Source organism: Hippocampus zosterae, chromosome 11 (genome assembly GCF_025434085.1).
Source record: "Hippocampus zosterae strain Florida chromosome 11, ASM2543408v3, whole genome shotgun sequence".
Classification (NCBI taxonomy): Eukaryota; Metazoa; Chordata; class Actinopteri; order Syngnathiformes; family Syngnathidae; genus Hippocampus; species Hippocampus zosterae.
The window spans coordinates 20270833-20296425 of NC_067461.1; the positions used below are offsets into that span (position 1 = coordinate 20270833).

General features: G+C 43.4%; 2 protein-coding genes across 5 annotated transcripts in view; one reads left to right on the forward strand and one right to left on the reverse strand.

Moving 5' to 3' along the window:
* The window catches only part of LOC127610679 (coiled-coil domain-containing protein 85A-like), a 467869-nt gene extending 454235 nt beyond the window's left edge, over positions 1-13634 (reverse strand). For 3 of the 4 annotated variants that reach the window (XR_007964992.1, XM_052081110.1, XM_052081109.1), the window contains exons 1-2: positions 13298-13634; positions 10273-11341 (exon numbers count right to left, since the gene is read on the reverse strand). Coding sequence is in view for 2 of the 4 variants with exons in the window: in XM_052081110.1 (XP_051937070.1) it covers positions 10273-11341; positions 13298-13531 (1303 nt within the window). In the remaining 2 variants the exon portion in view is untranslated. Of the gene's footprint in view, positions 1-10261; positions 11342-13297 lie in introns of all 4 variants that reach the window. The other variant, XR_007964993.1, reaches the window with a different exon arrangement.
* Positions 13635-15229: 1595 nt separating this feature from the next.
* Positions 15230-16727, forward strand: LOC127610715 (uncharacterized). Its single transcript, XM_052081178.1, has 4 exons — positions 15230-15511; positions 15624-15750; positions 16041-16206; positions 16294-16727. The coding sequence occupies exons 1-4, from the start codon at positions 15368-15370 to the stop codon at positions 16463-16465; spliced, it is 609 nt and encodes a 202-aa protein (XP_051937138.1). The 5' UTR covers positions 15230-15367; the 3' UTR covers positions 16466-16727.
* The last annotated feature ends 8866 nt before the right edge of the window (positions 16728-25593 follow it).

Sequence of the window (25593 nt, forward strand, 5' to 3'; positions counted from 1 at the left end):
ATTTGTTTAAATGTCAATCATTAGAGTTAGGATACCAAGAATGGTTACAAATCCAGCCTCGTCAGAGAGACGTAGTACACACAGAGTGAAGTGTGCCGCTCTAGTTGTTCATATGAAACACTTTCTTTTTCTGTCAATTCCCCTTGATTCCTGTCACAGTTGGACAGCCACTGGCAGCAATTTTCACTCCAAGTCTTCCTTATCTGTCTTTTCCTTTGGTGACAGTCCCATAGATGTGTCAGTCTGTGCTGGCTGTAAACATCTTATTTGGAAACTAACTCAGATGCATTTCATTTCAAACAATTGTAACTGTGCTGCAAGTTAGCAATGGTGAACAGTTTTTCACCTCCCAACAAATGGATGAAGTGTTGTGGAGAACAGAATACTGACTGCTTCATTGCAAACAGAATGCAATACAGTAATCTGATCCGATATTGTATTATTAAATTACTGTATGCCTTTCCAGAGAGGTACACATGTTCTGTGTGTTTTTTTAGTCTGCACTGGTGTTGTCCGTCATGCTGAGAGGGCCTCTCCTAATGTTCAATAGTGTAACAAACTGTAAATAATCACTTCTCAGAATGATGCAGAGCAGTAAGTGTTTGGAAATCCAACATCTCCTCGCCACAAATTGTAAGACTTCAAATGGACGACCTGTATTTCTATTGCTGGTATCAAAATGTGATGAAAAATGGTGCTATTCTTAGACTGTCTGTTCTTCTCGACGCAGTTGTGAACTCGACCACGTGACACGCTTCATGGGCACCACAAGCCAGCTATACCAGGCACATTTCCTGTCACAAAACAGGGACATTGCCATATGTGTGTCTGTGTGTGTGTGTGTGTGCGCACGTATGAGAGAAAGAACAGCATCCATGCTCTGCAATGACATCCAGAAACTATGCAGCTTCAAATATCCCTCCTCTCCTCCTCCGAAAGTCAATATTCCCTCATTCACAGTGACCTGCTTGTACCTCTATAGCAGCATCCCAGTGGCCCAGGCTGCTGAGAGGGGTCTGCACACACACACACACACACACACACACACACACACACACACACACACACACACACACACACACACACACACACACACACACACACACACACACACACACACACACACACACGCACGCACGCACCCACACACGAGCACGCTGGAAGACAAGCCTGTGGGCCGATTCACAGCTGTGTCCTCTGGTTCACTTCACTCACTGTGCATGTCAGCGAGAATGATGGACAAGGGTGGATGGATGACGGAAGAGTGTGCAAGTGTACAGCTTGTGTGCCTATTTTTGAGCGTGCTGCATTTTCATTTTTTGGAGAAGAGGACAACGAGCATGGGCAGAGAGAGAATCTTGAATTCGAGAAGGTCTATTTTCTATCAAAGAGTGGATGCACGAGCACACACACACACACATAGAAATGCACAAAAACACACACGTCACCACCACGCACCTAGCTTTGAAACACTCACACCAAAGGGACAGAACAGTGGCTTCACTGAATGCTGTACAATATCCACCATACCGCACACATAAAACCACACACTTTTTTTTTCATTGGTATACTTTATGTATAAAGGGACTTAAAGCATTCATCTGGGCACTTGAGTTTCTGTGTACACATCCCTTCTATAAGATTTAAAATGTGTGCGTTTTGTAAGGCGACAATGGGCATGGTGTATTAACATATTCATTTTGCAAGGTGTCCCTTTGTTGAAATGGAAGGACAAAAAGGGGGCATCAAAGCTGACTCGGGATAAATGACCAGGGAAGCAGCTGTTGGCCTATTTAGCAGGGCGGTACTTAAAACAGGGCATTTGATTATGCACACAAACGGTCACAGACGCACGCGCACGAAATGACATTGCAAACACAAGCCCACTAGAAACATTGCAAACAAAGTTCAATGTAGCTAGTCCACACAAACTGCCAACTCTGACATTTGGAAACCTCATGGGCAATGTAATAACACCGGATGCTGATGTTACCGAGGCTGCCTTTATGTGCGTACCTTATCTCACTGTTAGATATCATCTTATTAACCAGCAACCCCCCTGGCCAATGATGTATGACTCCACTGCTAAATATTCATAATAATATTCATAATTCATGCTCCACCAACTTACTGGTCGCGTTCGTAACAAAAAAAAAAAGAGGCCTCACTTGCGAGTCACATGAGCACTTGATTTTGTGTACCGGTAAACTGTTTCAATCCAAAAAAAGAAACAAGTTGCATGTGGCCTAATTGAAATACTGCATTTTGATTATAGTTGGCCTAATTAAGGCTGGTGTCAAGTCTGGTTACTGCTGGGAAACATGTTCCAACCAAAGGAGGTGACGGGCAAAGGGCGACGAAAACAAAACAGAACATTTCCAGAAGGAAATTCAATTTTCATATCTTAATGCCGGTCGTGAGATTTCTCTGATGAATGTATTCCAAGTCCTCCGAGGTTCCAAATACATGCATTAAAGTTTAGGCGAAGACTTACTAATGTCCATTTGGTGTGAATGATTTTTTGTTAAATATATCACAGGTGTCAAAGTCAATGCAAGGGGGCCAGATCTGGCTCACCACATGGCCCGCGAAAGCAAATCAAGCATTCCATGATGCTTGCTCAAGTCTGAACCAAAATTTCAAATTGTCATATGTATTCCACAATAACATTTATTATTCTTGACTCCTTATTTTAAAACAAATTATTCATCAACTCTTTTTGCACTGTGTATGTAATATGTGGAGGTGAACATACATATACTTACATTTTTATGGTTTCCCAAAATTCATAACGGCACTCCAAGGCAAACCGTAACTACAATTTGGCCCGCGACAAAAATGAGTTTGACACGCCTGGTCATACATCATATGATTGACAGGTGACCAGTTCAAGTTGTCTGGAGTTTTTCCCCCCAATGTTAGCTAAGATTGGCTGCAGCTCCCCCACGGCCCTAAGGAGAACGAGCAGTATAAAAGCTGGATGGATACTTGTTTTATGTACCCACGCAGCTAAAATTATTGTGTTGCATACTAAGGAGCCTATGTACATAAACAACAGCCACCAAGAGTTGTGCAGGTCAAGTAATATTGTAGTGTTCAGGAAGTGAAGCACTTCTCTCAGAAACATTTTCCATATTGGCACAGAATTGAATGAGCCGCTTGCAAGTGTGCGTGTGTGTTAAGAGGATGTTTTCCCAAAGCTCCTGAAACAGTATTTTTTACTTCTTTATTTGGTTTACAAACACAGATAACGAGACTTATTATGGAGGTGATGCTGAAACTATTTGCAAGATGACTTCTTCTGCTGCTGCTGCTGCTGCTACTGCTGACTGCACTGGGCTTTAACTAAGCCTGCCTGCTACTGCAAAATTTGAGACCTCTCGTCTTTCTGTCTGGCCTTGACTGTATGTGTCTTTTCTGAATATACACTCATGAAAACTGCTGTCATGATCCTGTTTCTCTACCTGCTTGTTTTGCTGTTTGGTCTATCTTTCCTGAAACTCCTTGATATTCTTTGGTGGGCAGAGTTTCTTTCAATGCACCAGTTTTTTGTTACAATCAGCATTGTATCCAAAGCCAGGCACCAATTTCTTGTTTATTGCCTCGCAAGTGACCTGTAGTGTATGTGTTTTGGTGTTTGCATCCATCTTGCATTGTGTGCTTGTTGTTTGGTAATGGTTACCTCTCCTATCTTCTGTTACTTTATATTTCTTAACTCGTGGAGGTAATATCCTGGTAGCGATTTGTGTTCTAGCCATCATCCTTTTGCTATGGCTCATCCAGCACTTCAGCTTATATATTAGAATTAATACAGAATTTGTTGAATCCATTGTCCAACTTTTTTCATTGATGTTTTTTGTTTCATTATTCATGACTGCATTTCATATGTTACGGGCTCTCATTGTCTTTTAGAAGTGAATATCGATTCAGATTAGCAAAATAGATTTGATTCTCTTTGATTTTCAATTCAGTTAATGGAAGACATTCTCAGAAAAACAGTGCTGCAAATAGTTGCTCCGGTCCTCCTGTGAGGAGTTTGCATGTTCTTCCCATGCCTCTGTGGGTTTTCTCCTGTTTCCTCCTACATTCCAAAAACATGCATGACAGGTTAATGGAACACTCTAAATCAGTGGTTCTTAACCTGGCTTCGATCGAAACCCAGGGGTTCAGTGAATCAGTCTCAGTCGTTCGACAGAGCCTCTGCCAAGGACGTTAAGACACGCCCGACTCAACATGTCAATTAGTTATGACATGCCCAATTGGCCATCACTGCTGGTTCATTTTGTGCACAATTAAAAAAAAAAGGTACTTACCGTAAACTAATTCTGTTTACTTTTTTCTGTTTTTAATAAATGTGTGTTTTTAAATTATATTCTTTGGTGGTTTGGTTTTGGTTGAATTGGATCACACTGACCCATTTACCATTCAAAATCTGCATCCACAAATCAATTGAAATACAATACATTGTGACTAAGTGTACTGATGTTCAAGGTAAGAGGTGACCAATTGATATAACAAATGAAAGATGTGAAATGTGAAATGCAGCCAGATCAGCAAAAAAAACAATGACGTTACGGACACACCCTTATTGTCCTAGTCCAGGGGTCGGCAACCCAAAATGTTGAAAGAGCCAGATAGGACAAAAAAAAACAGAAAACTAAAATGTCTGGAGCTGCAAAAAAATAAAAGCCTTCTATAAAACTTACAATGAAGGAAACACATGTTGTATGTATGTTTGTTATTCATTCCTTTGTTGTGTGTTCACAAATGCCCCCATAGAGTTTATTTAGTGATTTCCTCTCTTGATTTTTTGTTTTGGTGCATTATGTTAGCTTTTCTTTGTGTCGGTGAAGTGATCACTAATTTCCATTTTTCTGAGGCTGTCTTTGAACGCCTCTCGAATCAAGAGAAGAGAGAAGGCATGGAGTCGGACGCAGATGTGTCTGTGTTTGTTGAGACTGTTATAAGCATAAGTAAGTGTACGTTTTAAAAAAACAACACAACTTTTTCAGAGCTGCAACATGTATCTATATTTTTCTGAGCTATATTAGCCTACGATCAAAATCTTTTTCCATTTTCAAACAGAGCTTTTTTTTATTAAGAGCCACTAGATGTCGCTAAAGAGCCGCATGCGGCTCTGGAGCCGCGTGTTGCCGATCCCCGTCCGAGTCTTCAATTTCAAAACATGCCCAATGCCGCACACACTGCTCTCACACATGCCACACAACCTTACACAGACTTACACATCTCTACATACTGTCAGGAAAAGCAGTGATTAATTTCTGAATGTAAACAAGCCTTGCCCCATTAAGTGGATGAATGACAAAAAAAGAGGTCATTTTCTAAATCCGTGAAACTGATAATGGTAGGTTTTGTTAGAAGTGCTACGAATCCTCTTATTCGACTTCTGAAATTTTAAAACTGAAATCAAGTACAGTAATGAAGTACAGTTAAAAGATATTCAAACATAATACATACCCTGTTTCATTAAATGGCTCAAGATGGCAGAAAGGGATTGGAGAACAACCACAAGGAACGGACTGAAACGGTGGGGGGAAGAAATGTAAGTCCATAAATCCCCGGACAACATGACTTTTGAGAAAGTCAAAGTCTCATAGGAAACTATAATTAAATTAAGGTAACATTTTATGGAGAGGTACGAGAAAAAGAGAGATGGGATCAATTAAGAAGTGTGGCTGCCAGACCAAAGTGGATCACAAGCTGTGAGAAGATGGATGCTGGACTCAAAGTCATCTTCAAAAAGAGAGAAGGAGCTGTGATCTGACAACCAGAACAGTCTGACAGAAAAGTAAATGAAAAAAAAAAACCTTGAAGTGGACCTCTGGTCCATGCGACAGTCTGTCAACCCTGTGAATTTATTAGACCAAATAAACTTTATACATGGATCAGGCCAAGAACAACATCACTCATTTCTCAAGAGATCAAGTGAACATCACATACGCAAGTCACTTAAGGGCAATGGAGACAAGAAAAAACTCCCTGTAAATAAGAAACCTCCCACAAAAAAATGTGAAAGTGTCCTGGAGTTCTTGATCCTTAGAGCATGTTGACAAAGGCATGTCATTAAGAAACCTGGCAAGTGTATTAATTAGGTAAAAACGCAAATTTCACCTTAAACAGATGAAATGCAAAAGTGTACTTGCAATGCAAGTGTTATTATCTCAACATGAAACCTTCGCTCAATCATATTGTCGACTCTTAATTATCACAGGCAATTGTTTTCTCTGACTTCTTTCTGTGTGCAGAGTCATCCATCCATTTTCAGAACCACTTATCCTCACCAATAACCTAGTTTTCCCAATCTTAATCATCATTCATCCACACAGGCAGAAACAAGTCAAACATCTCATTAATCGCCACAGCACTGGACACCAACACAATTGATCAACAATGACCTTTGTTTATAATTGGGTTTATTCCTACTTGACCATTCAGTTTTTAATGTAAGTTATCTACAAGCTATGAACTCAGTTGAGGTGTCCACAAGGCCCAATTTCAGGTTCATCTCTTTATAATCTCTACATGCTGCCCCCTCGGTGACTTCATCAGGAGACACTGTAAAAATGTCCTTATTTACGTGTTTCACAGCTTTACCAGAGGTGGGTATCATCAGTCCGCTGAGTAAGTCAGTTATGTGTTATATTGACAGTAGAAAGTAAGACGTGGAAATGAAGTCTATTTGTGTCATGACGTTGACCGTGCATTGCGGGTTGTATGGAGATATTTCAATCGATCACAATTACAATGTATAGGGGAGATTTCATTCATTCATTGTGATCAGAGGAGCATAGGGGAGATTTCATTCATTCATTGTGATCAGAGGAGCTGTAAGGTCGAGAAAAGTAATGACAATTTTAAGGGGCCATAACTGACAGGGGCTTAAGAAAAAAAAATCAATCTGCCATGGGGCAGAGGTTGTCACGATTGCGAGGTGGTGGTGGACCCCAAAAAGCAGGGAAGAGGGAGGAGCAGGGTGTACTTGACAAATTGCATTAAAACATAGAGAAAACTAAATCCAAAACAAAGTCCTGAAAACAAAAAGAATCCAAAGTAGCAAACAAAACCATGACTGAGGCAAAAACTAACCATAACCGAAACATGACTGAGAACAAACATGATAGCAGGCTGCAGCAAACAAACAAACAAACAGGACACTAGCAAACAGCAACAATGACCCAACAATGAGTACTCGGGCAGGAGTCCTTTTATACTCCTATATGTTATCACTTGACCCCAAATTATTTAGGGCCACCCATGACAGTGATGAAGCCTAATTTTGGTTACACAGTGGAAACTTGTTTTGGGCTCATTGTCCATTAAATTTAAGTATGTTTTTCATGGCCGAAAAACATAGTACTGTCCAAATTATTGTTAATAAATAGAAAAAGAGCTTGGAACTGTTTGGAAAGATATGAAATGTATCCAACCTGACATTGCCGGTATGTGGCGGGTGGATAATGGCAGCTGGTCGCATTGATGAGAAGTGACATTATTTTTTTTCATCTCCACTATTAACTGGAGGTAAAAAAAAAAAAAACGACACTTGGATACTGTACCAAAAATAGCATGTTCAAGCCATGTGTACACAATCTCGCTCCGTGAAACAATAACCATATACAGTGTACTCCGCTTAATAGAACACCATTGGGCCGAAGCGCTTCTGTTCTACTAAGCGGAGTTTCTATTAACCGGAGACACTTTATTAGGTACACCTTCAGACACGTCGACGACCAAGTTATGCACGCAGAAAAACCCCTGCTGACGAGTTAGAAGAGATATTTCGACTGTGGACGTCCATATCTTTAATCAAACAACAAAACAACAACTTTAATCAACTTCAGTCAAACATCTCAAATCACGAGAAAAATTTCGTTACTTTTGTCTGGAAACAGGAGTCCGTAATTTCGCGGTTGACTTCCCTCTCAATGCGCTGGATAAGAGGGAAGTCCTGGAAACCACGGGCGTACCTTCTGAGAATCCGGCAATGCATCGTATCGTCTGAGTATGTCCTTCTTATCCGCAGGTGATAGCCCTCGTCTCTTGAATGAAGTTAAAGCCATTGTGACGTGCGTGTGTCTATTAGGGATGTGAATCTCAGCACTGAGGACGATTCGATACACATCACGATCCACTGCCAGCGATGCGATACTTAAACGATACATGGAATTTTCTGGCGATACGATGCGATACGTTTCACCGTCGTCACGGTGCGATACGATTCGATACACATTAAGTTCAAATCAATGCGATCCGATACGATACAATGCAATTTGTTGCGATATTGTGCAATTAAACATGATGCAAATAAGCAAAGAAAAAAAGCTTTTAAAAAGATGGAATTCAGTATGGTATTACAAAAAGGATACCACTTTATTCCTTATAAACAGTAGAACTTGTAAAACAACTTATTTAAGCCCCTTCACAATTGGGTTTTGTGCAAAGAAAATGTAAACAATTTGGCACCTGAGACTCACAGCTGTTGCTATAGTGTAAACACAAACAGACTCTCACTGAGTGTCTTATATGAAATATTCATATATATAATATATATATGAATCTATAGCGCAAGATGTCCACCCATCCACTGTAAGTGCAACTCTTTGCGCACTGTTCAGCGACACAGTAATCTCACTTCTCACTTTGTTGTACACATCGGGAATATGTTTGTAAGTGAACACAGACCTGTCTGGTATTTTATACCTGGGTTCCAAAACGTGCACGAGCTGTCTGAAACCCTCGTTGTCTAAGGCTGGAGGTCTTTGCATATGAAATAAGCAGTGGCCTTAGTTATAGCCATTGCGCAGTCACAGTGAGTTGCAAGGGGACTCCCAAAATAAGAGGCAATTTTTTTCTGATCCTGACCTGGTTTACCAAGAGTTTCTCCGGTGTCCGACGAGGAACTGGGCGGGGAAGCGGGAGGGAAACTTGTCGGTGATCTGGTGCCATCGGTTTAAGTGGGTCTGCATATTTGTGGTGCTGCCGTTGTATGGCTTCTTAGTGCGACATTCCTTGCAAATTACGGAGGTTTTATCAAGCTTTCCGTTTTTCTTTTCGAAGCCGTAGTATTTCCAAACATAAGATTTGAATGTTGCGGCTGCATTAAATATAGTAGTTTCCTTGCTGCTGCGTGCGCTAACTTCCATAATGTTTCGCTCGTTGTGTACTGGACTGGATGTGACGCACGGCTACCGTCCGTATTCAACACAAAACGCAAAGCAATGATGGTGCATTCATTGCGCCTAGGAAAGGGCAGACATGTGACGTTTAACATGAATAAAACGGCGATTGAATCGGATTTTACCGATACCCATCAATGCATCGTGATGAATCGCGATTTCACCGATACCCATCAATGCATCGTGATGAATCGCGATTTCACCCGTCAATCGCGTCGTACCCAGTGAATGAGCTGATGCACTCGGATCGCGGACGTGCGCATCGATGTATCGATTAATATCGATTATTTTCCACACCCTTAGTGTCTATGTGTGGAGTGACGCGTGCTACCTGTTACTGTATATGGCTAGAACTACCGCGTTTTCTCGCGATAGTGGTACAGTATCGCGATAGCTACACTTCGAAAACCACTAGTTTACAATGTTCATTGCTTACGGCCTGTTCTATTAAGCGGAGATCTGTTCTACTAAGCGGAGTATCTTTATAGGAAATTGCATTAGGCAAATCTGTTCCAGAGCCTTTTGCTCTATTAAGCGGATTACTCTATTAATCGGTGTTCTATTAAGCGGAGTGCACTGTATAGCAATTGGTAGACATGACACGCTCCTTTTGAGCTGCATGCTTATGGTAATGATAAGCTAATGTGGATGCTTTCCGTTGCCTTTTCTGGGATGGGGCCTCTCGAAATATGGCCACCGCATAGGCATGTCTGTTTGCCTGCTCAGTTCTACTGTACTATATCTGTGGAAGCAGCGGCTCAACCTGGAAATACGTGTACCAGTAAGTGGCTGTTGATTCTGCCACAGCACCAGTAAATATTGTACTGAACCAATGACGAGGAATGACGAGATTCTGACATCGACTGCACAAAAGGGTGATTTCAGTGGACTGAACACTATTTTTCTGTCCATTAAATCTAGAGTCCATTGGTTCCCGGTCTGTTAAATCGAGTTTCCACTGTACACAGACCTCGACATAGCAATAAGCAGCCTAATATCTTCTTTTTTTTAATGATACATGGTTCAAGAAGACAATATGATTTTAAAGACATAATTAATATTACCCTGTGCCTACCGTTGTACAGACTCTGGTGTTGGGGCGACATCTCCTCTCCAGCAGCCCTCCTGTGAAGCGCATCCCGGTTCGGGGAGCCTCCACTTATCCCTCCCATACTGTATTCCAGCCCAGGACTCACTTGAAAGTGATGGAGGTGTCGTATAGACTCTGGACTCCCCACTATCACTCTCCCTTTCCTTTGATGCTCAGGTGTTCCGAGTACTGATTTCCTTAGCTCGGGGCTCCCACAGCTTGCCCTCATAGTGTTGTCTGTACAGTGTCTTTGACTCAACTCTGGATTGGATTTGGCCATGCTCTTCCCACACCCTGGTGATACTTGCCCTAAAATTAATAACTGCTTCTGGACAAGTAGGTCAGAGCTGCAGGCCTTGCGGTGGAAGTTGCACGTTTGCCTTTTGGGAGATCTGTTTTGTTTTTCCGGGCTCTGTCCTCCAAAGTCTTGAGGGTCCAAGTTGGTGAGGGACCCACCTCGTGGGCGGTATGGCTGGGGGAAGGTGTGATATTCTGGAGTGGAGCTATGCCTCCTGCCTGTGGAATCGCACAGATCTCCCAGTCTGTTAGGTGGTTCCAGGAGAGAACATGTTGATCTAGGGCTTGCACTGGAACCCAAAGGTGAGAGTTTTTTCTGAGCAATATCAGGGCTCTCTGTGCTTCCTGTACTGGAAGTGCTGCTTCCATCACCAACATCACGCAACAGGCCAGGTGCAGGTAGCCCTCCCCCCAGCTGCGACAGATTGCTCTGACTGTCAATGGAAGTCCTACAACCGTTCCCCTCTTGCCTACAGGCACCACTCCCTAAAGCAGTAGCATTAGCTCTCTCCTCCTCCAGCATGAGGCACACCTCCTTCAGCTCCAAATTATCTCGCATAACATCACTCTGCCGCTGCTCCAACTCCTTCAGCTTCTGCAGGTAGATAGCCACCTCCCTCCTCATTAGACCACTGCTGTAGCGACCAAGGCGCTGCCACTCTCGTGTCACCCGTTTCCCTTTCTGACGGTCATCATCCAGGAAGCAGCACAAGTCCCGAAGCTCCTGGTTATCTTCCTGCAATTTCTGGTTCACATCCTGGTTTTGAGAAACAGATACAAAAAAAAAGGCAAGGTCACACACATATCAGAACCGATGAGGGATGACATGAAGATGTTTGGATAAATATTTGGAGGGATAGTTTGTGTTTCAATAGAAGTTTATTTCGTTTTGGCCGGCCCGGTGGTCGACTGGTTCGCGCGCCGGCCTAACAGTGCCTCACAGTTCAATCTGGCTCTGGCCTGCCTGTGTGGAGTTTGCATGTTCTCTCCGTGCCCGCGTGGATTTTCTCTGGGTACTCCAGTTTCCTCCCACATTCCCAAATCATGTGTGGCAGGTGAATGGAACACGCTAAATTGTCCTTAGGTATGAGTGTGAGTGTGGATGGTTGGTCTTCTGTGTGTGTGTATATATATCCAGGGATCTTAGCAACTTGGGTTACGGCAAGTACAAGTGTGCTGCCGACATAATAGCTGTACTGCAGGGATGACAAAATCTTATTTTTATTTCGACTGTATGTGCATTTTTGTTTTTCATGTTAATATGCGTTTCTTAATGGAAAAACTGCACGCCGGTGTACTGCATAATATGTGGTGGGGTAGGCGTCTATAAGCTCCTGCTTCAGCTTAATCCTTTTGGGCTCTCATTACCATGAACCCAATATTGTAGGTAAATGTATGGTGTACCATGCCCAAATAAACTGAACTAAACTAAGCTGCACATCATGGAGGAGGATAAGAAATGGAGGATAGAATTTTCATATGAACACATAAGCAAATTTATGGAAAAGAATTGAAGACCAGCAGCTGCCACTTATATTGTATGTGTCAAGATACACATTATAATTTTCGCCATGGAGACTGAAAACTATGTGGAAAATTCCAGAGAGAAATTGGTGCACTCAAATTATTATGACGAGGTGGATGTGATTCCAAGTACTTCCTGTACTACAAAGTCTAATATTCCTTACAGCAAGAGGATGCGCAGAACACAAACCAATGCCCCGTTGGAAGGAAGTCGCCCAAATGAGTTTCCATGATCCAATATTTGCATTAGAAAATGGGTAACCCAGGGGGCTTATGTGGGCCTTTAACATCCGAATAAGAGCGTATTCGGGTTTTTGTGTATGTTAACATGGCCTTTAAAAACATGAATAGTGCCAGTATTCTGGTTTTAAAAAAGGTTATTGATTGCATGCAAACGTAGTCACTTTTGCCTTACGTTAATAATAACAAAATGCTGTCGTTGCATTGGTCAAAGACAGTCAACCCAATTTATAGCTTTGAGGTGATTTAGCTACTTGTCTTTTTATCGTAGTTTGCAAAGTTTTCCAAGTAATTTGCTCAGTACTGGGTTCACATTATTTACATACTGTACGTATTCTTGTACATTTACACACGCACGCACACACACATACAGTATCTATCTATCTATCTATCTATCTATCTATCTATCTATCTATCTATCTATCTATCTATCTATCTATCTATCTATCTATCTATCTATCTATCTATCTATCTATCTAGATATAGATGGAAAAGATAGATGTATAGAGAGAGAGAGAAAGAGAAAGAGAGATATCTGTGTGTGTGTTTGTGTGTGTGTGTGTGTTAAATCTGACCAAAAATGTGGACAAAGCAATTTTTTTGTCTTTACTCTGTTAATTGTGTGCAGTGCATCTTATAGGGGTTTTTAGCTAATAATACATTTCTGAAAAGATCGGAACTTCATAATTTCATATAAACAATTACTGTATTATGAGGATGGTTTTAGTCCAGGTAAATACACTGTGTGCACTATATAAGGATTGATTTTAATTAAAAGTAGTCCATTAAATCAGACCACCCGTTATTTCTTCTTTTTTTCCCCCTGACAAATGTCATATTCTAACAAAGTCAACCTCTCCAATATACTGTCACCAATTGACTTAAAATGTATTTACTTGGGCCTTTTCAAGCGCTTGTTTGCAGCTCACTCAGCCGCAACGCATCTCACCTTCAAACTCCGGATCTCATTCAGGTGTTGCTGAAGCCTTCTGTTCACTTCCCGCATCAGGTTCCCGTGCTCCACGATGACGCCTCTCTTCTCTGCCTCGGTCCTCCGCAACCGTCTCACCAGCTCGTCTTTGCTCCACAGGAGCAGCTCCTCGTCGGCTACCTTGGCGATGTCGTCCGCGTGACTGTCTGCCCTTTTGGACGGCTGCGGTTTGTGCGCTGCGCCTTTCTCCATCCTTTACAACTTCATTAAGGTCCAGAAAAGTATTGTCCAAAGGATTTCAGAGACTGCACTACTCTTACGCTACCGTGATCAGGTTCACCGGTCCCGTCTTTTTTTTTCCGAAATAGCTGTCATTTAGGTTGCTGCGGCTCCGTTAACCACACCGCACTCTTCTGATAACGGAGTATCACCATAGCTATGTCTCTGCCTGGCACCTGCAATGGCTTGGCCGTAGGTGCAGGACTCTGTCCAGGTGCTCAAGACCGCCATGCGTCCACCAGCCGCCTCTCTATGCCCATCTCCGTCGCACAGAGAAGAAGAGCACCGGAGGGGCGGCTGCAGGTGCAAAGAGAGCGAGGACGAAACCGGTGTGTTCATGTTGCAAAAGTCTCTGCTTGCGCTCCTGTGGCTGCCTCTCCTTGTGCGCCATCTGGGGTCATTTATAGAGCAGTACAACCAATGTCAATTATTCCCAAACATTAAATTTGAACATCTATTCCGGACATGTGCGGCTCCAGGCCTGGAGGGCCACTGTCCTGCCTGTTTTCCAACTCTCCCGCCTACAACACACCTGATTCTGATGGGATAAGCATTTTAAAACGGTGCATGTGATATAGCTACGATAGTGATGTTCATGCAGAGAACATGCTGCAAAAGTGTCTCCGCGTCAAGTCTTTGCTGAGGTAGGCAGTAATTTCCTTATCACAAACTCACAAATTCTTGTGCCAACTTTATTTTTCTGTTTCGTTCATGTTAGGAGCCGTTAAGGCTGTTGCTCATCATGGCATGCGACAGTGCATATGTGCGTTCTGATGCGCGTTTGTGCATGGGTGCGTGTTGTGTTCATGCGTACTAGCGTGCGCGCGCAGTAATGGGTTGATTGCGGGAGGTTGGTTGCTTGAAAAGTCGATCTCCGATCAAAAACGTTTGGGCACCCCTGCTCTAGATTCTTCCTAGCTGTGATTGTGAGTGTGGGTGGTTGTTTGTCTCTCAGTGCCCTACGATTGGCTGGCGACCAGTTCAAGGTATAACCCGCCTACTGTCCAATGACAGCTTGCCCGTGACCCTTGTACGGATAAGCGGATCAGATAATGGATGGATGGATGTTCTGAGAACTGACAAAGTTGCTTCGACAGGTTCACGTTGCTTGTATAGTCCATGTAGCATGAAATAGGCAGAATTCCAAGAGCCTTTCTGTTACTTCAATTAGCGTGTGGGTTGGCTTGGTGAAATGTTGAAACACAGCAATCTTCTGTTTTGCACTGACAACTGTTTTAAAGAATGGAACCCACTAGCTGTTGGGTTTTTTGTTTGTTTGTTTGTTTTTTTTCTGCAAGTTCTTTGTTTTCTCAACAACAATGAGCTGAAAAGAAAAATTCACAACAGGTGTTTGAATGAATTGGCCAGTAATTGACCGTGTGCTCTACCTGGCCTGGTCTGCTTCTCCATGACAACAGTCACCAATCCGACCCAGAAATCAGGTGAGCCGTAACGGTCGTTACGAGTGCAGCTGTATTGTCTTAGGCTAGTGTCAGAGACGCTTCGACTGTTTTGGAAAATGCCTTTCTAAATTCCAATGGCATATCATATTTACTTAAAATTCAACTGAACTTTTTTCATATGCATGCGCAAACATAATAAATACAAAATAAAACAAAAATAATTTAAATCAGAAATAAATAATTAAATGTTGGATTCTAGGTTAAAATAAAAGGCATAATATCTCCTTTGACATCAAGAATACAGGAGGTGCAGTTTTACTCCCCTGATTTTTGTCAAAGCAATGGTTCGCCACACCCTCTCGCCATGCTATAGCAGTCCTGTACAAATACTTGGCATTCAGTTTTGATGGATTCACAAAGAATGGCACAGTTCCTTTTTGCAGTCTTGGTGCTTGTTCGTGGTTTCCTTTGTCAAGCACTGAGCAATGAAGGAATTTGTCAAACCAAAAAAACATGCCCTGAATACTTTTTGATTGCTACTTCAAACAAGGTAAGTTGCTGATCTTAATCAAAGCACTCGCACGCGATACGTTAAGAGAACATAATTCTAGGTGGCGCGGTTGTAAAATGTTTTCTGAATTTGGAGGGGGTTTTGTCAACAGGATTTTGAAAACCGTCTGTATGTTGAGACACTTTGGATTACCACTCCAATAAAAGGCAAACAAGTCTTTGATGTGATGGCTGCACATAACAGATTGAAACATTTCTGTGACAGACAGAAGGCCCAAGGTATGTCTCTGAGAGATTGAATTTCTCTTCCATGTCGTCTTATTGTTACTTCTCTCAAGAGGTTTCAATCTCCTGAGAATCATGATGCACCGTAAACAAATCCTCACCTTTGATCAGGCCTGAATTTTAACAAAAACAATTTTTTTTTATGATTGCCTCTCTGAATAATTGCGTGCAAGAGTATATTTTAAACATTAGACGGTGTCAGTCAAAGCTGTGTTTTGTCTTGGTAAAAAGTTTTATTTTTCCGTTTCATGTCCCCCTAATCATATAGCGTTGCATTTCTACAGGTTATCCGATGCCTGATGGCTGGCCTGTCCTCATCACGGTCGTTAAAGTTGCAGATACAATGAATGCAAACATGTCCTGGTTTGTTCCAAATAAAACAGAAATGGCTAAAACCAGTGACACGGATGTGTGGTTACAAACCCGACCTCGGGGTTATGTTTATGTCAGGTAAGAGGCAAAGTCGTGCTTCCTTTATAGACAGTCAAATGAATGGTAACTCGATCTAATATGTTTCCTTTTGCACACCCTGTTAAGAGCATTTGGAGGAATGGCAACCTTTGAAGCAAGCAAAGAAAATGTGGAGAAACTGCAAGACCACTTGACTAAAGCTGGGAAGTCCTTTGTTGCTAACCACTTCTCTGGAGCCATTTACAATTCCTCTTGGGCTCTGAACAACTACAATGAAATCTGGATTGCTGCGCCATAAACATCCTGCTCCTCAAATGTGCATCCTTAACCTGCTGTTGTTCTTCTGAGAATCCGAAATCAAGCCCATGTTAGCCTACCTGATCAGAGTTTATGTTTTGTCTCATTCTCAATATCAGACATGCTAAGAACAGTTTCTAATCATCCTTACATTCCTTATGAAACAGTTTGTTGTGTCTATGGTTTGGACAGATTTTTTTTTCTTCGCACTTATCAACAGATCAAAATATTCACATGAACCAAACAACAAGCAATTCCTACGGAAGAGGATTAGGGCCAATGTAGAAAGAAAAAATAAGGTTGGCAAAATTCTGACTTTATTCTCAGAATTCTGACTTTAATCTCAGAATTCTAACTTTAAAGTGAGAATTCTGACTTTATTCTCAGAATTCTGAGATTAAAGTCAGACTCTTGCCAACCTTATTTTTTCTTTCTTCATTGGCCCTAATCCTCTTCCGTAAATTCCAGTCCTTCAGGGCCGAAATCCTGGCTGCTTTGTATGTCTCCCTGCCCCGACATACCTCATTCAAATGATCAGCTCATCAGCAAACTCTACAGGAGCTGGATAACGACCGTGATGAGCAGGGAAACATAAAATAACCAGCAAGGATACTGGATGTCCAGGCCCGGAATTGAGCACACCTGAGGGGATATGAATGTTCCTGTAGAAATATGTGCTCGATCTTGTTCTTCTTGCTTAGCCTGTTTTGTTCTTCTTGCTTAGCCTGTTTTGTTCTAAAGCAAAGCAACACATCAATTCTACTACAGGTGTTTCACACTAGGTGGTAGTACAGACTCAGCTATGATGCAGCTTTACCATTTAAACAAAAAATCGAATTATTATTTCTTCTGCTGGAAAGAATCCAATTGGAAGAGACTGACTTGGCTATTTGTTTCCCAGTATTTCAGACTAAGCCCTCTGATCAGTGATCAGATTGCTTGTTGTACTGTAGCACGTATGATGTGGACGTACTGCGGCAAACCACTTTCATATCTTTTGGGGTTATCCCTCTGTGGCTTCATTTTGGAAATGTGTCCATGGCCTTTCGGCGGCAAGTTTAAAATGTGCTTTAACTTAAAAAAAATGTCGTAGCTCAATGATTTAGAACAACTTAAATGCAGAAATTGAGACCACTGTTAATAGTGTCAAATAAAAAAAAAAAAAAAAAAACGAGTAGTACAACAAAACTAGATAAATCAGAATTAAGATGATACATTTGAAACATTTATAACATATAGCAATACATCAGAATTACATTGATAAACATGAAATGTTTACCGGTAATGAAATGCAGTATCCATTATGAGTATGAGAAAATGGACATATAAATGTGCTAGAATGAGTATGTATATACAAATCGAAAGTTGTAAGACTAGATAAGTTCAGCACACAGACAGACTTTTTCCTTTTCTTTTCTGTATCAAAATTATCAATTTCTATATTATTATAACAAGGGGTAGGACTATATAAGTTTTTTTACTTCTTTCTACTCCTTTGAACATGTAACTGTGATGATGACTGTTTTCTTTTCCTTTCTTACATTTTTACTTGCCTTCACTTTTTGTCAATTTATGACTGTATTGTACATTTTATACGTTCAATAAACAAAAAACGAACAATAAGGTTCTGACCAGAAAACAGCTGAAAAGTCACTTACCTACAATAAGTATATTCATTATATACTGCTTCAAACAACAAAGCGTGTGACGGAAAAGTGGTTAGGACTGCACGACTGTCCGTGTTTTATGTTATGTGTTGTGTTTATTATTTTACTTTATGTTAACTGTTTTGTAAAGCGCTTTGTTACAGCTGCCGCTGTTGTGAAAGCGCTATATAAATCAGCATGTATTGTATTGTATTGTACTTACTCTAAGTATTCAGGTTCATACAGTGTATGCCATACAATGTTTTGTCAACAATTATACTTACATGCTCTCTCTTTCTCTCTCTCTCTCTCTCTCTCTCTCTCTCTCTCTCTCTCTCTCTGTGTGTAAAATAACTATCTGCCTTTTTTCATCCTTTTGTCTCCATACTTTTTGAGTATTTTTGCCCTCTCTCCCTTTTTCCCTGATGCACATCCTCAAATAGGTCTCCTTGAATTGTGTGTGTGTGTGTGTGTATGTGTGTGTGTGTCCCCTCTTGCACAGGAGATTCTGATAGGAGATGTCAGTGTCAGCCCTGGGGAAAGACTCTTGCTAATAGAGTTTGCTCTGTGGAGGAGAATGCACGAAGAATGTAATTTTAAAGTATTACGTTGTGTGCCTCTGCCTTGTGTTCATGCGCATACATGCACATGTTCTAGCACAGGTTGACATCGTGCATATTGTTAGTGGCGGGCGTTTCAATGAACTTCCATCATTCGCAATTGGCGAACCCGGAAGGGCATAATAGTCAGTCATTATTTCAGGCCGGCCTGTCACACCATCCATGTTAATTTTGACATGCTTCCTTTATGACTAAATTACGTTTCGTCACCGCTTTAGCACCGTCTACAAATAACTGTTTACAAGGGGAACAGGAGACAATTTTATGAATCTACAAACAGTTTGGAGCATTTTACACACAAAAATATATTAATTCTAATTACCACTTTTACCATTTCTGATCCTCCTCCTGCTGCTCATCCCCAAAACGCCCCTCGTTGTTTATCGGGGTTCACGGTGGTCCGCAAGACAGCCAAAAATAGTTTCTGTCAGTCCGCCACCAAAAATGGAAGTCCATCAGTGATGGACTGATGGACCTTCGGTCGGTACTGATGCACCGGTGGAAATGCCTGGCCCTGTATATTGTTTCATTAAACAGTTCATTTTATAAATTCATGTCATGTATTGGGCGGTGAAAGTGGGTGTAACCTGATGCTCCAATGCAACTTTGCCTTTACAAGAGAAAAATCACATGGTTCGGATGTATGCACACTATCTATCCCTTTGCATGTTCTATAAAAATTAATGAATTTAAAAATAAATAAAATGCCAAATTCTTGGATTCTGAGATTATGACTCACCCATCCGAACTGTTTGAGAAATTTGTCAGGCAACATAAATCTTTCAATATATTCATTCATCTTCCTAACCGCTTGATCCTCACTAGGGTCGCCGGGGGTGCTGGAGCCTATCCCAGCTGTCTCCGGGCAGTAGGCGGGGACACCCTGAATCGGTTGCCAGCCAATCGCAGGGCACACAGAGACGAACAACCATCCACGCTCACACTCACACCTAGGGACAATTTAGAGTGCTCAATCAGCCTGCCATGCATATTTTTTTGGAATGTGGGAGGAAACCGGAGCACCCGGAGAAAACCCACGCAGGCCCAGGGAGAACATGCAAACTCCACATAGGGAGGCCGGAGTTGGAATCGAACCCGGTACCTCTGCACTGTGAAGCCGACGTGCTAACCACTGGTCTACCGGGTCGCTCTTTAAATATATAATTGTTGCAAATTTCTCCATTGTGAGACAATAAAGGAAGAAGATATAATTGAAAATGGTGATGTTGTAGTTTATATACTGTAGCTGACTTGCAGCTGGCACAGGGCTTATTCCCGGTCATTGCGCCATTTATTGCAATTGATTTGGCGACCATTCCAGGGTGTAGTCTGCATCAATCCATCAACTGGGCCTGGATCCAGTCATCTCTCAAGCCCGGAGCAGGATGAATATTATCCAACATGGATGCAGTGTTGGATTATTGTGATCAATTCTAGGATAATGCATAATATGACTGCTTAATTGCCATTAAAGTTGTACGAGACCCACTGTTATGCTTGTGAAAACTAGGATTTATACGATCAGGAATTTGGGGGCTGATCACTATTACTAAATAAACCAATCACTGATCTGATCGCAAAATTGAGCAGTATATCTTTTGAAATACTTATTGACTTCATATACAGTGGAACCTTGGGATAAAAAGTAAATTTGGGTTATAAACTTTTTTTGTGAACGTGGGACTGGTTGCGCAGGCTGTAGCGTACACTCACACAAAATATATAGGACTAATAACAATAACATGCACACAAAAAAAAACAACAGCCCAGACGACTTGTGCGGAGTCCATGGTCTGGCAGTGACCACAATTGACTACCAGTAATTGGACACTCCTGCTTTTGATGGTATTTTTCGATGATTAGATAATCAGATTTTTTTTTTTTTTTTACTCCGTCAATCATAAATCTACTGTAATTCTCGATTAAATTTGCGGTTGGACGGTTGAGGATGCGGAGACGGACATGCTTTCTACATGTTCAAATTCTTTCCGTGAACAAAACATACCGGTATATAATGCGGATCCAATGCAGCTGATCAGATTGGTGGAAAGTGTAGTGGTAACCATAGGTGGACAATTTGTCAATACTGACAGAAGGTCCGTAAAGTAAAACAATTAACTTAATGATCCATCGACAATGTTGCACACACAAAAATGTATTACTTATGACTCAGGTGTGTTGAAGAGTCCTCACCCCTTGCCTGTGCATCCTGGCGCCACTCTGCTGTTGCCTCTTTTGGTGTCTTTTTAAGTTTTTCTAGTTGAAGAACAATAGTTTTGGGGAATTTTTGGGACAGTTTTTTTTCCTCTTTGTGAGAAGATTCTCATAAACAAGCAAATCAGAACGCAGAACATGTGTTCATGTCCGTCTTTAACTTTTCTCCTAGCCTCATACCGTATTTTTATCAGAAGAACTAACCATGGAATTAGTTGGCTGGTCTCTCAATGCAATCGACAAAATTTTTTCTCGACCAAAAGAGTAGGCAGTGGGGAGCCTGCTTGCCCCCCGGGGACATTGCTGCCGAATACGCCCTTGGTCCTTGGAGAAAGTGGAGAATGGTGTGCCTGTCAATACTGTCCGTTGAGGATGTAGAAGACATCTACATTATCTGCCTTTTGATAACAGGTATGCTGCTGTTTGATGTTGGCAGCTTTCTGTTTTATCGCAAAATTCAACCGACGGGAGCGGCTTTATTGGAAGTGAAGAAGCTGCCGGTCATTCTGGATAGTTTGGCACGAATGTCCAACACTCAAGCGGTGACCATCCCCCTGGGTTATGAAGGAATGCCCACCCTTCAAAATAAAACACCGGGCCCGGCGCACCCACGCTCCAACCTCGGGTGCTGCAGACTCCCTGGACCACCACCGTCGGCCACCGCGCTGCCGTGGACCCTGGCCATGGGGTCGAAGTGCAGGGGCGGGGTTGCAACCCATCCCCCTCCCTCACGCGACATAGCCCCCAGGATGGCGATTGATGTACTTGAGGGGTACACCATACAGCTGGACGATCTGCCACAGTGACTCCCGGTGGATGCTGTCGAAGGCTTTCTTGAAATCGATATAGTTGATCATGAGTGGGATCTGAAGTTCTTGGCACTGCTCAATGATGTTTCGAAGGGTAAAGATCTGTTCGGCGCAAGACCTTCCCTTCCTGAAACCGGCTTGCTCTTCCCTCAAGATGTTATCCACTTCATCTTTAAGGCGATGTAGCAGAAGACTGCAGAATACCTTGCTGGGAATTGACAGCAGCGTAATGCCCCGCCAGTTATTGCAGTCTGCGAGGCTTCCCTTCTTGGGGAGCGTGACAATGACTTCACGTCTCCAGTCGGCAGGAACCTCTTCAGCATGCCAAATCAGGTTGAACCAGGTGGGTAAGGCTCTCCACAGCAGCATCTTGGCCATGTTTCAACAGCTCGGCAGTTATCTCTTCGAGTCCCGGTGCCTTGTTGTTCTTAAGGCCCTTGATTGCTCTGGCAACCTCAGTCTCGGATATCTCTTTCGATGTAATATTTAGAGCTGGAGCTGGTGTCTCTTGATCGAAATTGAAGAGCACGGGAGGCATTGGTTGGTTCAGAACCTCCCTGATGTGTTCCAGCCATCTTGCTTCTTGCTCCTTGTCGCTTAGAAGTGTCCTGCCATCCTTGCTCCTGATTGGCACGCTAGAGCTGCTCCTGGAGTTGGTTAGCTCCCGCACGATCTTGTATAGGGTCGTCGTGGCGTTGTTCTCTGCTGCTTCCTGTGCCTCTCTTGTTTTCTCTTCTAGCCACTGTCTTTTGTCCTTCCTGCAACTCTTCTTCACTGCCCTGTCCAAGTGTCTGTACTCCTCGTCTTCCATCCTCCAGCTCCGGAGCCTCCTCTTTTGTTCTCTTTTTATCTTAGCCACTTTCCTTTCATCAATCAACTTCCAGGTGTCGTCTGTTATCCATCTCTCTTTTTTGGTACCTGTCTTTCTGCCTATAACTGCTTCTGCAGTGTCAGCAATGGCACAAGAGAACATACTCCACTGGTCCTCAATGTTTGCAAGGTGTTGTGATACCTTGAGCTTCCTACTCAATTCCTCACAGAAGCTTTCGGAGAAGTTTTTATTCTTTAGCTTGTCCACCGCGTAAGGTCTCTTGGGCTGCACCTTTTCCACCTTCTTCAGCTTCAGCTTGATTTTACTCACCACAAGGAAGTGGTCTGAACCCACATCTGCACCTCTGTAGGAGCGAACGTCGAGCAATGACGAGCGCCACCTTGTGTTGATGCAGATGTAGTTGATGCAGATGTAGTTGATGCAGTTCGTTCCGGGTCCCGCCACCAGGTGAAACCCAGGTTACTTTGTGGATCCGCTTGTGCTCAAAAAAGGTGTTGCCAATGCTGAGGCCGTTGGTACTGGTTAGCATCAACAGTCTCTCCCCGTTGTCGTTCGTGGAGCTCGCAAACCCATGTGGTCCAACTGTGGCATTCAGGCCCCTTCTGTCATTATCCAGTTTTGCGTTGAAGTCTCCAATCAGCATTTTGATGTCATGTCTGGGGATCTCCTCAAGCACGGTCTGGAGCTGGTTGTAGAAGGTGTCCTTATCGTCCGCCGAAGCAGCTTCGGTTGGGGCATAGACTTGTACGATGGTTACTTTGGCATATCTGGTGTAGAGCCTTGCTGTAATAATCCGTTCATACACCGGCTTCCATCCAATCAATGCTTTTGCTGCACTACTGGAGAGGATGATGCCGACTCCATGGGAATGGTAGTCTTGCTTCCCAGAGTACAGAAAAGTTGCTCCATTAACCATGAACCTTGCCCCATCCACCTCATTTCACTAACGCCTAAGATGTCCAGGCGATAGTCCCTCATATTCTTCAGCACCTGGTCCATGCGACCAGACTGGAACATTGTGCGCACATTCCAGGTGCCTACTCTGGTGTTGGTTTTGGTTCCAAAGATCGGGGTCATCGGGGGTCGGGTTTCCTGCTGGATTTCACCCGGCCCCGTCATAGATACATCCAAGGATGTGCCGTCTCTTCTTCGCCGTGGTTTACCGGAATGGCTTCCTCTCGTCGTTTCTGTAACAGGTTTTTGTTTTTACAGGGTGAGGTTGTTAACCTCACGCCCAACCCCCAACCTGGAGGACCAGTTGGATGCAGTTTAACGTAATACCCAGGACAGACTGCTTCAGCTGCGTCCTGACTCAGGGTGAAATGACTCCCCCATTCCCGGTTCGGACCGGAGTCAAACAGGGCTGCACGGTGGCGCCAACGTTGTTCTGCCTCTACATCGCCGCACTCATCCACCACGTCACCCCTGTCCAGGAGCACGGAATCACTCTACGCTACCAAACTGAAGGGTCGCTCTTCAACCTCAGCCGTTTGAGGAGCAGGCGAGGGGCCATGGTCACGACCATCAGCGAACTCCAGTACGCTGATGACAATGCTGCGGTCTCCAACTCCTCCGGGGGCCTCCAGCTCATCGCGGACGGCTTTGCCGCGGCGTACAGGACCTTTGGCCTCTCCGTCAACACCAAAAAGACAAAGACAAAGACAAAGACCCTCCACCTGAACCATCATTCACCCCAAATCACCATCGAATACAAACCCATCAAGCAGGTCTCGGCGTTCCCTTACCTGGGCAGCATTATCCAGGAGGACGCAGGCCTCATGGAGGACCTCACTTACCGTATCGAGGCAGCCAACACAGCCTTCGGACGCCTCGGTCGTCCAGAAATCACACCATTTCCACCAACACGAAGATCATGGTGTACTAGTCTGTCGTCCTCCCGACCCTTCTCTATGGCGCCGAATGTTGGACCCTCTACCGGAGCAACATCAAGAGGCTCGAGAGGTTCCACCAAGGACGACTCCGATCTCTCCTCAACATTTCCTGGGAGGAGAGAGTGACCAATAATGAGATCCTCACCCGGGCTGGCCTCACGAGCATCGAGGCCATGATCACCCTGGCCCAACTGCGGTGGGCCGGCCACGTGCAGCGGATGAGCGACGACCGTCTCCCGAAGCAGCTCCTCTACGCGGAGTTGCTGGAGGGCACCCGTCCCTGCGGTGGCCCGAAAAGACGATTCAAAGACCAGCTAAAGGGTCATCTTCAGCAGTGCTGGATTCCCCCGGCGCAGTGGGCTGACCTGGCCGCGGATAGGGCGGCCTGGCGTGGGGGTGTTCGGGGCGGGGTCCGGATCCTCGAGACTCGACGCGTCGCTGTCAAGGGAGCAACCCAGGACAGAACTGGCCTTCCTGACCAGTCGCTCCAGTCTCTTTCTGTCCCAGGCTGAGATGCTGCCTGACCAGCAGACAATGCCATCATGGATGGCCGAGGCCACCACCGAGTTATAGAACGTCTTAAGGAGTGACCCCTGAACCCCAAAAGACCTCAGTTTCCTGAGTAGGAAGAGTCGGCTCTGTCCTTTCCTAATCAGGGTGTCCGTGTTTGTAGACCAGTCAATATGTATATGTGCATGTACAGTTTCTATTATAAGAAGAACATACTGGCAAATGTGTGAAGTTGCTGACCATAACCAGGAAAGGGTTTTTTTCTGGAAAGAGCTCATTTACCTGTGGATTTTCACCGAATTAGACAAATGCATTATATAAAATACAAAATGGTATGCCTTCCTAGTTGAGTTGGGACAGTAAAGTATACCATATGCTCTTTTGATGATGTAATCTTGTCACGTCACACTAATTTGTGACCAACATTCAAAAGAAAACATGATTCATGCATCTGTTCACATGAAGACGGATGGAGCAGTACTGTAGTGTAAGTGATCCTAAAGAAGTTTATGCTCCTGCCTTTCCATTGCAGGCGTACAGTGTTGATGTGGACTTGCATGGATTGTATGGCATTAGTTTGCCCACATCAGGCTTGCTGGAGGATTA

Bases quoted from the DNA above. Each gene is read 5' to 3' on its own strand.
- LOC127610715 (XM_052081178.1), top strand. From the start codon at position 15,368: ATGGATTCACAAAGAATGGCACAGTTCCTTTTTGCAGTCTTGGTGCTT. The intron at 15,512-15,623 runs GTAAGTTGCTGA...TTTTGTCAACAG, and splicing joins TGATTGCTACTTCAAACAAG to GATTTTGAAAACCGTCTGTA. The intron at 16,207-16,293 runs GTAAGAGGCAAA...CACCCTGTTAAG, and splicing joins CGGGGTTATGTTTATGTCAG to AGCATTTGGAGGAATGGCAA.